The sequence below is a fragment of the Pyrus communis genome, chromosome 8 (assembly GCF_963583255.1).
Source record: "Pyrus communis chromosome 8, drPyrComm1.1, whole genome shotgun sequence".
In the NCBI taxonomy this organism is placed as follows: domain Eukaryota; kingdom Viridiplantae; phylum Streptophyta; class Magnoliopsida; order Rosales; family Rosaceae; genus Pyrus; species Pyrus communis.
Genome location: NC_084810.1, coordinates 24,978,441 through 24,992,472, shown reverse-complemented (window position 1 = coordinate 24,992,472; position 14,032 = coordinate 24,978,441). Strand labels below are relative to the sequence as shown.

Sequence of the window (14,032 nt, the reverse complement as noted above, 5' to 3'; positions counted from 1 at the left end):
AAGCCGAATGACCGATAAAAAAAAAACAAAAAATGAAAAGAAAGATAAAGGCATTACAAGTTAAGTACTGGATTGCTAGCTTACATTGATTATAGGCTGTTTATACGGCCAATCACACTCTCGAACGCCATGGTGCTTGATGAACTCAAACGCATTATAGATGTTGTCGCCTTCCGTGTCAAATGGAAGTTCTTCTTTCGGCTTTGAACCCCAATCCTCATCGTTCACAATGTGTTGCGTGTAAGATCTCACATTATCCAGAGAAGTGGATCCTGTAAGCCTTATATGTATATTCTCATCTCTATCTAGCACGAGGCTTTTTAGAAGTTTACTAGCTTCGGACCCGAAGTTAAGCGAGTAGCGCACGAGATCACTCCCATGATGGGTGATCCACTGTGAAGTTCTCGTCTGAATTCTCAGAAACAAAACCGTAAGGACGTGATCGGGATCCAAAACGGATAATATCGTGTTAACGGCCCGGGATGTGACATTGCGAGACATCAAATTTTACTCCCGCCTCTTCCATGTGAAGTGCTTGAACGCATTCGACGCCACTCATGGATGATGTGATTTGCACAATTTTCAATTAGATTCATATAGTTTTCGATCCATCCGGCATTACAGTTCAACCAAAGAAAGCAAAGGTTTTAAAATATGTGATTACTTCTCTAAATGCTATCGTTGCCGATGATTTATTTTACTTTGTTCAATAATTTTACTTGTCACTTCTATGTCCAACTAATGTATCCATTTGAATATCCACCGGGATTGGGAAGATACAAGTTTTGTTCAGAACTAATCCGTCTTTTATCTTCAACGTTGATTAAAATTTCGACGATTGCAAAAATTGTCAATTTAAACACTATTGGTGGGAATGGTTGTGATATTTACTGTCCACGTTGTGCATTTTTTGGTCTCATAATGACTGATAAGTATAACATTACTCTTCGTTAAATTGGTGGACCTAACCCATTTTTAGGTTAACACGTAAATTAAATTTAAACCAAAGAAACAGAATATAGTCACCATAGAGCTTTTCCTTATCTCAATCAATGTTTCATATTTTGAAATGACAACATTGTCGACAAACAACGCTAATGGACTCTCTTAAAAGTTATACTCTTTATAGATTATCTTTCACTTTATGTTTCTTGACATAGTATTTTATAATATTAATACGAAAATTAACACATGTGAAATGAAAGAGAGTCGACGACAAGTCAAAGAGAGTTTTACTTAACTAAATTAAATTGAACATTAAAAATACAGACTTATAAGAAAAACGAAAGGACCAAGCGGGCAGCAGCCCCTGAAGCCTTCCCACTGATCAACCCCGCGAGCCATCGCGTCGCCGACGGCGACAACTTTTCTCACTCTCCCTAACCGCCAGAAAAATCAATGTCAAATTCTTCGCCGGTTGGATCCCAATCTCAACAATTCAGTGACAGCAGCTTCTCTCGCACCTTCAAGTACTTACTCGGTCAGTCTCTCTTCCCCAATCTCTCTCTCTCTCTCTCTCTCTCACTAACCCAAGGTTGAGGATGATCGATGTAAATTGCTAATTTTACCAGCTACCCAATTCTTGTCGAGGGGAATCCCATTCATATTCAATGCGTGGATCGTCAGACACCTCTCAGTCGAGGACTTTGCGGTAACAATCTCTCTTCAAATTTCTCCACATTTTACTGCGTTTCTAATATTTTGCATTAAATTTTTGTCTACTTTGCATCTTTTGATATCTTTTCGGTTTCTGATTCGGATTTCGCAATAACCTACGCGGAAAATTTGTAAACTTAAGCTTGTTAATTGTTCTTCAATCAAATTGAGCAATAACCCACATGAAAGATTTATACTTTTGGTTGTTATTTGCTCTACAACTGAATTGGATGATTGGTTTTTAGTTTCCATTTGATTGGGAAACCATAACTGTCTAATTGTGAGCTCACTTTCGCATGTTTCTATATCTTTTTGGCTTCAGCCCACATGGAAAATTTATGTATTTTAGTTTGTTGTTTGTTCTACAACTGAATTGTGTGATAGTCCAATCTCATACTGTACCAAAACTCTAGCAATCCAGTCCAATCAAGTGTGAGGTTTATATGCTTAGAGGTTGTGTTATTGTTGTCGGTAATGATTGGGTTTTGGTTTCTGCTTGATTGGAAACCATAATAGTTTCAGTGTGAGCTCACTTTTGTACACTTTTCTCTCTTTTGATGCAGCTTTATGGAGTACAATTTCCTCTTTTTGTCACCTGTGTATTGTTTCTGAGTCGGGAGGGAGTTCGGCGAGCATGCCTGCGCGCAGACATGAAACGGTGCTTTCTTTGTTCTCATAGAAATGCATTTATTTGTACCAACTAAGGAGCCGTAATTCTTATGTATATTGCTACAGTGATGGTGTGTCGACAGAAGAAAATATAGCAAAGATAATGAAATTTGCATGGTTGATTCCCCCATGTGGAATTCTTCTTACTGTTGCAGCGTGCACTGTTGTCTTCTGGAATAAAGACTTGAGCTTTTCTAATCCATATGGACAAGCGATCTTAATTAATGGTACATTGCTTTATCTTGTTTTCTGTTTGAAAAAATTATATGTTGTTGCTGTTGCTTCTCTTCAATTATGGAGATTTTCACTTATAATTTTACTCATTTACAAAGCATTTGAGACTAGGGTATATGTTTGGTTTTCAAGTCCAATTGTGATTTTTGAATCATTAGTATTGGTTCAGTAATTTTACAAGTAGAATCTGTTTATGAAAATCATAGACCTTTTCACCTTGCTTGATTGGATTCCTTATTTCAGTTTTCATTTTAATGTGTCGCTGACACGACATTTTCATGTGGCAGGCCTTGCATGTATTTTTGAACTTTTGGCAGAGCCCTTGTATATCCTTTCCCAGAACTTGCTTCTGCTTAAATTAAGGCTAGTAGTTGAAACAGTTGCCACTCTTTTCCGGTGCATAACGATGTTCATTCTCATTGTCAAGCAAACTGGCATGGTAAGAGCTTTAATCAAATTATTTTGGCAATCATGATTATTTCTTAACATGTTTGTTTTGTCATATGCACCTGTGAAGCAGTGTTGTGTTGATCTTATTTGCTTCCCCTTTGTAGTATGCTTTCATGTGGTGATGAACTTTGCTTCCTTAACCAGTAGGGTTATGGTTTTGCAGAACCATCTTATTGGGTACTGGACATGGAACAAATCTTGTAGTAACTTTTTAACCCATTATCCATGTTAAAGGACAATGAGGAAATAAACTGTAATTATACCATAGTAAAAGATTAATAATGAATGTAGGCACTTCTCCATAGCCCAGCATATAAGGCTAGAAAAACCACTGAAGTCCTCTGTTGGTAAGGATTTAATTTCCGGAACAGGGAGGCGATAATAAAATGAGCAATTACATATAGGAATCTAGTTGTACAGTTAGAAGTGATGCATCTAATCAAACCTACTTAAGGGTGGTTATCAGTCGACCTTGGGATCTGGATGTGATAACATGAGCACATGGGCAGCATTCCATTATATAATTCACCATTTCCATCTATTTTATGACTTGTAGTTAATCTCTTTGTTGGTTGGAAATATTTGTTTAGTACCGGTTGTTTACTTATTTGATAGTTATGATATTTTATCCACTTTGACTCAAAATAAAACTACTAGATTATTTGGTTTATGGCATTAGTTCCACTTCTAATTACGAACGGTCAATTGCTTGGTTGCAGGAGAAAGCAATTGTATTTACATTGTCACAAACTGCCTATGGAGTGTGCTTGTTCCTTGGTTATTGGGTCTACTTCCTCTTTTTTGCTGCATGTAGAAGTACTGCTCTTTTCCCCTTCAGGTATTTTGTATTTACTTCTAGCTTTACATTACTTTGCTTTTTGTAGGATGATAAATTAGCATTTTTCGGTTATACCAAGACGGAGAGAATTGTTGAGATAAAGTGTGGTTGCAATCTCTTTTAGAATGGATTTTTCTCATGAAGAAATATAGGAATGCATAAGATATGGTGGCTCTTGTGGTCATCACGGTATTTGTTGTATTTGACTACAGAAAAAACAAATTATTTATTTTTGGCAAGACTCTTTTGTAGAATGTTCTTGTTGGTCCTGGGCTTATCTGGAGGCATTTAGGCAACAGTGCCTTATGTTGATGATGAATGGTTTTCATGGTAGCTAGTTATATATTACATTTAAGTTCTGAATCATCAAAATTGTGTACTTGTGTAGTTGAGTGGAATATTATCATTTGTATATTCTTCAGTCGTCAGTATTTTTTTGTCTTGTTCATATGTATTGAAATTACAACCGGTTGGCTTAGCAGAAAGGATACTTCGATAAACAAATCTTCCTAATTAATCTTGTGTTTATTATCAATGTGCTTTAGTTGATTGCTTGATGTTTTCACAGTGTAAAGAATAAGAAGGATTATGATAGGGAGCTGTCAGACATGTGTAAGTTGTTTACACTTCAATCCTTGGTGAAGTTGATCCTTCAAGAAGGACAAAGTCTTATCCTTTTATGGTGGGCGACATATTATAACCAAGCTGTGTATGGGCTTGTGGATAAATTAGGTAATTATCTGGTCCAGAAATTTAGTCACGGTCACTTATCACAATAAGAGCTGATTTTGCTCTGAGACGACTTCGATAGAGAAACATGGCATTAATTTTGGATTTACTTTCTTTTTTTTTTTTTTTTTTATAAATTTATTGCATATCAGGGAGCCTGGTGGTCAGGATGGTGTTTCTTCCTTTTGAAGAAAGTTCCTACGCTACATTTGCAAGGTCTGCATCAGGTTTACTTTTCTCCTCTATTTCCTTTATGGTTTTTTTATTTTATTTTATTTTATTTTTTTATGCAGGATACAGTGTTGTCTTGAATTTGAGTTAGCCTCTTTCTGCGTTTTTGTTTTTAGCCATTCGAATTACAGATGATCTCCACATTCAGCTCACATTTCAAATTGGTATCCATGGAGCTTCTCCATGGTTCCATTAAGAGTCCAAAACTATACTATCTTGAAGTCAGTTGCCATTGTGCTTGCTGCTTAAAATAAAATTACGTTGTACAGGGTTCAGTGCTTACAAACTTTAATTTTCTTCTAATTTCGTCAACAGGAAAAGACCCTGATAAAGACAGGCGGCTAGGAAGTAGCCTTACTGAGGCCCTCAAGTTGGTTTTGTTAATAGGTGCGATGTGTTTCCACTTCCTCTTTCGATCTGTTTTATTCAATTAATTATATTGTGAATAGGTATGTACATAGTCTTGATCCAGTAAGTAAATGAGTACATAAGTAGTTGAACTGTATTAGCATCTTAGTCCTATAGTTCAAATATGAGTAAATGTCATTTACAATGAACAGAGTCCAAGGGACTCAAACAATTTCGAAATATCTTTGGAAAAAAAAAAAGAAAAATATGCAAAGTCAATATGTTGTAACAGACAAGATCAAGATATTGAGAACACTTACGTTGGTCTTCGGTTTTATGGCCTAATGAGTAAATTAGAGGACCCCCTCTGCTTGGGATTTCCACGGCAGTGAGTTTAATTTCTCTGTAACCGTTTGATAATCCTGGTGATCAAGTGATTTTATATCTTTTTAGGAAGGTTCTATTTTGACACATATTTTGAGGTTTATCATTTTATTGTATGTGTTTTATGGCGTTTGAGGTTCTGGTTTTCTCACATTGCTTGGATATCCTGTAGGTCTTGTATTCATGGCGTTTGGCCCGAGTTATTCTTATTCTCTCATCAGATTGTTATACGGTCGGAACTGGAGTGATGGGGAAGCATCATCAGCCCTTCGATATTATTGCTTTTATATAATAGTTTTGGCGATGAATGGTGAGTGATGTTCTGGCTCTGCATGTCAATTTTCATAGGTGTATATATTATGGTCTTTCACTTGCAACTGTTTTTTACATAACAACCACCAAAACAAAGAAAGTAACAAATACATAAGTGGAAGATTGAGCAAATTCATTGGCTCACGCTTTTTATTTTTTCGGTTTCAAGGGACTTTCTGAATTCTTTATTCAGTTACCAATTATAGTAACAAATACATAAGTGGAAGATTGAGCAAGTTCATTGGTTGTGAAATCCTTGAAGTCTACTTCTCTTTGAATGATGAATTCCCTTATTTTAAAGTAAATGAGTACCTAAGATTCATGAGCGATATACTTGTCTATTAAGATGTAGTAAGGCTGCTAGGTTCCAAGAAACTAAACGGTGGTAACTGGTAAAACAATAAATCGTGCACATGTACACATCCATCGACAGATCGAATAAGGGTTTTCATTGGAGCTGGCACCCCTTTTAGATCATTGATATTTTTCAGATATTTGATTCGCTTTCTATGCAATCAGTCATAGGTGGCCTGGTGATAACTTAAAGATCTTATTGCTGTGCCTAAAAAGTATCAAGTGAGAACTTAGATTGTGCTTTGATTTTGCATCAGGAACTTCTGAAGCATTTCTACATGCCGTTGCAAAAGAGAAGCAACTTGTACAGTCAAATCTGTCGTCGTTTCTGTTCGCATTCATACATATAGTGCTGAATATCCTGCTGATAAACTCAGCTGGTGCAGTCGGCTTGATTTTGGCAAATTCATTAAGTATCCTTTTCTTGGTTTAGGCAGTTTTCTTAAGGTTCGTTGTGTTTCTTTCGTGTTTTTTTAATTAAAGAAACTGGTTGTTTTTCTTTTACAAATAGCACCTGCAATATTTTTGTTAGAAGAGTAAGAACATAAGGTTGCTGCATGTGCTGTGTAGTGTGTATATACACAAGTATGTTCATCTAACTTTTCGTCAACAATAAAAGTTACGTAAGCACAATAGAGATGCCATCATCAGTTTGAAATAAGGTTGATCAGAGAGTGACTACCATAATGTGTTACAGCATTTAAGTTTATCAGTTCTAGTCTCTGCTTTCTTGACTTGGTGAAGATATGATTCTGAGAATTATCTACTCGGGGATATTCATCAAGCATCATTTCCAGGTACACTGTTATTTATTTTGATCTTGCAAGTTTCATCGATGTTTTTATCCTTGTAAGTACTGATTTTTTCTCTCTCCACAGGATTCTTCCACGTTTTCCTTTTACAGATGTTTACCTTCAGGGTGGAAGGTACTATTGTTTTCGGGAATAACAACTACTATTTCTGAGAGAATATTTCTGGACCGGGAGAATTTCTGGCCGACCTTTTTGGTTCATTTTTCCATTGGTGTTGCTTGCTTCTGCATGTCGTCGTTTGTTATGTATGTTCTTGTGCCCTGTGTTCACACTGAAATTTTCGTTTCACGATGTCCTAGTTACTTTGCGCACGAGGATATTAATCATGTGTTTTGTTTCTATATTCCTCAACAGATACCGCCGTGAGAGATCGTTCATCAACAAAATCATCCGCTTCCGTGATCACACAGACTAAACAACAGACTTTTCTTTGATCCGCCTACGGACACAGTGTAGTCTTTAGCAGCTAACTGATCTACAACTTCTTACAAGTGTATCTGGTTATCTGAATTCTGGATTACGGTGCAGCAAAAACAACAGGATGTGGAAGTTGCAGCCATATATTACGAAGAAAAACAGGTTCTGGATTATAGACAAGTCACCATTGGAGCCCATTCAGTAGGAATTTTCGGAAAAATATAAACCGAAAAGATTTAATTTAGTTCGTATGTTAGAATTTCAAAGCATAGAGATGTAGTTTATCAGTTAAATTCGGTTTTCTTGAGAACTAGGGTTACTGCAATTGCTCTTTCATATGGTGATTGTTTTGACTTTTATCCATGATCAAGTTCAAATATTATGACGATGAGCATAATAGGTTGGCTAAACTATGATTTCGGTCCATGTCGTTTGGGCGAAGTTATTTCCAGCTCATGTAGTTTCAATTGTCGCAATTTAAGTCATTGACGGAATTAAGCTAATGTCCTTGAATTGCGGAAACTATGAGAACTAAAGCGAAACTTCTGCGCAAACTATGGAGATCAAAATCATGATCGTTTAATAAAATAATTGAATGACACATTAAGACTAGAACTTGGCCAAATAATCTTCGTTAATCAGTCAAACATACCTACTTAAAAAATATGAAATTGATTTTTTTTTCTTTAAAAATGAATTATTGGATGGTATTATTGCATATAATTTTGCTTGTTTTGTCATAATTTGTATGGAATAACATGTATAGCTACAATATTAAAATATCAGAAATTTGGAAACTCATTTGCCTTACGCAACAGAAATGTCATAGAGTTGATACAATCTGGATCCGGTCAGATTCTCTTGGTGAGGATTCTTAAAATTCGTAAATCGTGTCTATTTATTATATATTGTGCATTCAGAAATTATTTTAAATATTTTTATTTCAAAATTAAACACAAGCAGTATGTCACAAAAATTAATCATACGATGTACGATAAATAAACACGATTTACGAATCTTCATATCCTCGCCAAAGGATCAGGAGAGAATCTTGTTGGGAATTGATAGGACCCTATATATATAAAAAAAAAATTGAAATGTCAATAGAATGTGGGTTTGAATTGTTACACGTGGCCATCTCAAGGTTTCATGTTTTCATGGCTGAGAGTCTTGAGACTAAAGTGTCCATTTATTGCCAACTTCCGGATTGAATCTTCTGCGTCCATTTATTGCCAACTTTAGTCTTGAGACTAAAGTGTCCATTTAGTCTTGAGACTAAAGTGTTAATTTTTCAACTTATCTTTTTAATTATAAAATTAAAAATAAATTAAGTTAATATCACTCAAGTAAAGTAATTCATAAAAGACAAGAGTTTGAGTACAGAAGATTTAAACTCTAACTAATAGTTTAGAGGTGTGAAAATAATAATAGAGTTAGTTTAGGTGAGCAACTTGAAAAATATAATTGCATATTCAAGGAAGACTTTTGCCTCGTGTTACTCTTGTAAGGGCTCTGATTGCAGTTGTTGCCATGGTAAAAAAAATACCGACTCTATTTTTCTACATTTTCAAAGGTAGAGAATTAGTGTATAATTTATTTGAAGTTGTCATCGATATGAAAATAAAGAATAATTATTTTCGGATGAGTAGCGGCCGATTTGTCTCATGACTCATTTTTAGGTTAAAAGAAATTAAGAAATCAAACATTTAGGTAATTGAATTAGATCCAAAGTTTAATTTTTTTTTTTACTTCCCAAGAGAAAGAAAGTTACTGTGTAGTGATAGTGGTCCTGGCGACGGTAAAAAGTAAAAAAAATCAGTTCAAGTACAAATGAAAATCCACCGACGGTCGGACCTGGACTGAAAGAGATTTCAGAGAGAGAGAGAGAGAGAGAGAGCGTCTGGTTGGGAATCGCGATCGTCCCACCTGCCAGCCTCAGACCTACAGAGGGAGAGTCACCTCCGACGACCAGAAGAAGGAGAAGAAGACGATCGGACGGCTGAGAGGCGCTATGGAAATGATGTCATCATCGGGCGGTGGAAGGTACATGGCTTACTCGCGTTCACCGTCGGCACCTCACTCCCCTCACCTCTCCGGCCTTCGCTCCGCCGCTCTCGTCGCCGCCGAGCAAGAAAAGTATGCCGCTTTAGATCTGTTCACGGTTTCTCGATTCCTTTTCAATATGAAACCGTAATTTGATTTGTTGATTTTGTATGAACCCTCATCGATATCGGTTTATTGATGTATATATGTATATATATGTTGCAGATATCTATTGGAGCTGCTTGGGGAGCGTCACAAGCTGAGTCCATTTTTGCTAGTTCTGCCGAATTGCAACAGGTTACTAAACCAAGGTCAGTTTTGATCTTTGAATTGAGCTTGCCTTTGTTTATGAGAACTGATTTTATTGGTATATATGCATGTGTAAATGTGGAGACTCTGCGATCAGTAACTGATCAACCCGAATCACAATTCATTTCACTCGATTTGAGTAACTTTGCAGGTTGTTGAGGTACATACCCTATTAATCTAACATGATTAAGCTAAGTAAGCATTTGCGAAACACTTGATAACCCACTTTGTAATTAGTTTAACTTGGTGCTAAGCACTAGGGTCGTAGAGATGTTAATGGTCCCGCTAATCCAATTTGTTGAAGTTGGTTTTGCACTAATCGTCTCCTGATATCATTTAGCTCGAGCTGATGTTGTATTGCATGGCTGGGATAGAGTTATTGAAGACATCACTTGCTTGATTAGTTTGGAATGCCAATTCCATCTCAAAATTTATTACTACAGAAAAGTTTTGAGGTGGTGCACATATCACCATTCAACTGCTTTGCATATGAACCAAAAACAATTCGATTACAATGATAATCGATTAGAAATTCTTTTCATTGCATTGTATCTCTTTTAGCTCCTAGGTTCTTTACATACCACAGTGGTAGGATATAGGTTGCCTTATTTAGTCTGACTTGGTGTTCTACTTTTAGTTCTCGGTATCTCTTGCAAACCTCGTCTTTTAGTTCAAGATTGAGGAAAGTCTCATTTTTTAGACCTGAAAAGGAGGACAAACCAATATCTTGTGTTTACCAGTGGGAACATGCCGACATAACAGGTTTTGGGTGTTTTTACATTAATTAGAGGATAACAATAAATAAACCTGGTCCTCCTACGTAAAGTGATACATACAATGTTCCACGGTATTTGGATATTTATGGTGGGGCCTTCCTTTTCAGATGCCTAAAGACTACAAGACCACCTGTCCAAACCAAAAGGTATGAGCCTTTTTAAAGTATAGATTTTTGACCCGTTGTTTATCTTGGGATTCCATTACTAGCAAATTTAGATACCAAGTTCCTAGCTGAGGACATAGCTTGATCCATAAGTTTTCGCTTTGCTTTTGGGAGTACTTCTTTCTATGTAATTATACTTTTTTTTTCGTCTCTCGCAGAGGAGTCCAAGTTTCTGCTTATTGTTGTTAGATTGGTAATATTTACATTGATTTCTCAGGTTTAAGTGGTTTGATGACCTCGTCTTAGCCAAGTGGTGGTGTTTGGTGGACGTGTATTCTTTTCTGGTGTTTCGTGCCTCTAGTTACTTGGGTTCTCATGTATAAGTTTCTGGCTTCTGTAGTTTGTATTAATTAAGCTTTAAGGATTCGTGATAGTGTTCATAACTATCTTATGAATAATAGGCTTCTTTTCTTTATTAACTTTTCATTACTTTAATGGTAGTTTACAATCTTTTAATAATTTTATTACTTTGGGGAAGCATTGATTTAACTGACTCAGGAAAAATTTTTTGTTGTCTCTCCATTTTGTGGTGACTACTAACCTTATAACCAATGCTAACTGGTACATCTTATTCTTGAAAATTGACATTTTTGGAGCAGAAATATTGCGTGTAACTACACTGTTGGGGAATGCGTCAGTTTTAGGTCAAAGTGGGCTTGAACATGCTAGCCCCCTGGCATCTAGAGGAATGTTCTCAAATGGAGGTGCTGATGTGAACGGATGGGCATCACGTTTTCAATCAGAAGTACGGATACTAACCATTAACTTATTAACTTAACATAACATTGTTTTCTGTCTAATTTTACTTTTACTAGAAGCATTGCTGACACGATCCTTTACATCTCATGCTAACCTTTAAGATTTGTTTAGGTGCTGCAATTTATATTGCCACTTTTGAGACAGGTAGTCTGAAGCTAACATCAACAAGCAATACTAATTAGCTTTGCTTCGGGAATCCTACTTCAATTAAGATGGTTCTCTCTTCATTCTGTCTGTCTTTGTCAAGACGAACTTAATTTGATTTTATAACATATTATCAAATTTTACATTTGGCATAAAGATGCATTCATACTACAAATGCAGAGTACTGAAAGGCGTGTATAACTTTATACAATCTCTAGGAGATGTCCAAATTTTCTTGTTTTGAGTATTGACCCTTCGGTTATGCTTGTTGATTGACTTTGCCATATCAGGCAAGTTTTTGGTCGTTGTTGATATGGTTTTGAAATATTTCAGCTACCACATGCCTTTATTTGCTGGGTGATTGTAGAATGATATTATTTTTGTTGTATTAATTTTACTTTTAGTCCTTGAAATGCATTGTTTTCTACATTCACAGTCGGGCAATGTTCTGTTTCGATTGTATATTCTAAGGTCTACTATCTTTTTCTACTTAGTTGTTTTTCTACTTAATTATACATCACATTGTTCAAAGCATGCGTTATGAATTTGTTTGGATCTTGAAGGTTCTTCAAAGACCAATACCTTATGGTTCTCATATGTGTAGAGTAGAATACATATGATCATGAAAAACAATAAAATGTTGTTTTAACCTTTGTGGATTATACTGTTCAGATGTCAGGTTTATTACAGCCTTCATCAACCCAAAACTGGCTGAGTCCTCAAAGTAGCTCATCTGGTCTAATTGTGAAGCGAACAATCCGGGTGGATATTCCAGTTGACAAATATCCTAATGTATGGATGAAGTACTAAATTCTGTTAATTTATCTGGGTACTTTTCTATGTTTGTCTGACATGAAATCCTTGTTGCAGTATAACTTTGTTGGGCGGTTGCTAGGCCCTAGAGGGAACTCTCTTAAGCGGGTGGAAGCAACTACTGAATGTCGTGTTCTGATCAGGGGACGTGGTAGCATAAAGGATCCGACTAAGGTAATAATGAGTTTATTTTTAACATACGAATGCATCTATGCTTATTTCTGTAATTGATCTGCTATTCATGGATTCAAAGGAATTCTGAACGAGTATTTTTTACATTATTCTGTAAATAAATTCAGTTTCCATTACTTTTGGTTCACATTGTGTGAATCTAATGTTAGTCCACTCTCCACTGTCATATTTTTGTTCTAAAGGAAGAAATGATGAGAGGAAAACCAGGGTATGAACATCTGAACGAACCTCTTCATATTCTAGTGGAGGCAGAACTACCAGTTGAAATTATTGATACTCGTTTATTGCAAGCACGTGAGGTACTTGAAGATTTGCTCAGGCCTGTGGTATGTTTTCTCTTCTCTGATTAGAAGTTTTTCCGATCACCTCTCTTGTAAAGTTTGTCTTCAATACAATCTCTTAACTGTTTCTTGGAATGATATCTGTATTTTTTCAGGACGAATCTCGGGATTTTTACAAGAAACAGCAACTGCGAGAGTTGGCAATCCTCAATGGCACACTTCGTGAGGAGGGTTCTCCAATGTCCGGTTCAGTGTCACCCTTCCACAACAGTCTTGGTATGAAGAGGGCCAAGACCAGGGGGTGATAGATCCGCTCTTGGAGGGCTCTTGGAGCTTGTTTTGTTAGTTTCTGCCAGTAAACAGAGGTTTCCACGCCACGTGTTGCTGTGTCAGCCAATCCTCCAACCGCCATCGGGGCACTGGCAACACCCCTTGTGTGCCAGTTCTACTTGTTTCTATATCAAGTGTGTGTACCTACTGGTCAGGGGCAAGGGTTGGCATATCGCATAGGAAAGGACAGTTTGATTTCGACGGGTTTGCTTTTTATATGTTGCATTGGAAGTTTGGTGGGAGCATTAGCTCTCTAAGCCTGTCCTTATACTATTATAAGCATGTGATGACAGTTTTGCTACCGTCTCTGGGTTTCTGTGAGCAAGTTATGGTATGGTATGGTGTGTATATGAATAGCGATTAACAAGGCGAAAATTCGAGTAATGTTGTACTGTCCAGATTGCATTTGGATTTATTTAAAGCGTTCTTCGTTTTGTTTTGTGAAAAAGTAGTTTCTCGTATATTTGACGCTTCTTGCACCAATAGCTCTGAGCTCTGAACGTTTCTTGTTTTTTGGGCTACGATTTACAGCAGAGAATTGTGGAAAGCTTTGTGGCACCTTCACCACTGTTTTGCATAAGCTCAACAATTGCATTTGGCCACAAAAACTGAGTTATATTAGCCCACGGCTTTTGATTGATTTTGTTCACCTTCAACAATTTGAACCGACCGCAAAGATTCAATTCAATCCGACATTATTTGCTCTTTTAATTGTCGTGAAAGAATTAAAATGTTTATTAGAACACAGTATTCATCAAATTTTTTAAACTCTATTAAATGCGTCGTA

General features: G+C 36.4%; 2 protein-coding genes across 2 annotated transcripts; both read left to right on the top strand.

Moving 5' to 3' along the window:
* Window positions 1-1,276: 1,276 nt before the first annotated feature.
* Window positions 1,277-7,797, top strand: LOC137742306 (uncharacterized). The gene is made up of 14 exons (XM_068482138.1): window positions 1,277-1,480; window positions 1,572-1,651; window positions 2,220-2,314; window positions 2,392-2,552; window positions 2,847-2,998; window positions 3,729-3,847; window positions 4,416-4,579; window positions 4,729-4,803; window positions 5,123-5,194; window positions 5,712-5,849; window positions 6,463-6,618; window positions 6,950-7,002; window positions 7,084-7,262; window positions 7,372-7,797. Exons 1-14 carry the CDS (start codon window positions 1,399-1,401, stop codon window positions 7,430-7,432), a joined length of 1,587 nt encoding a protein of 528 aa, XP_068338239.1. The 5' UTR covers window positions 1,277-1,398; the 3' UTR covers window positions 7,433-7,797.
* Window positions 7,798-9,306: 1,509 nt separating this feature from the next.
* On the top strand, window positions 9,307-13,956 carry LOC137741842 (KH domain-containing protein At5g56140). Its single transcript, XM_068481548.1, has 7 exons — window positions 9,307-9,570; window positions 9,703-9,788; window positions 11,326-11,471; window positions 12,302-12,421; window positions 12,500-12,616; window positions 12,817-12,960; window positions 13,071-13,956. Exons 1-7 carry the CDS (start codon window positions 9,446-9,448, stop codon window positions 13,218-13,220), a joined length of 888 nt encoding a protein of 295 aa, XP_068337649.1. The 5' UTR covers window positions 9,307-9,445; the 3' UTR covers window positions 13,221-13,956.
* The last annotated feature ends 76 nt before the right edge of the window (window positions 13,957-14,032 follow it).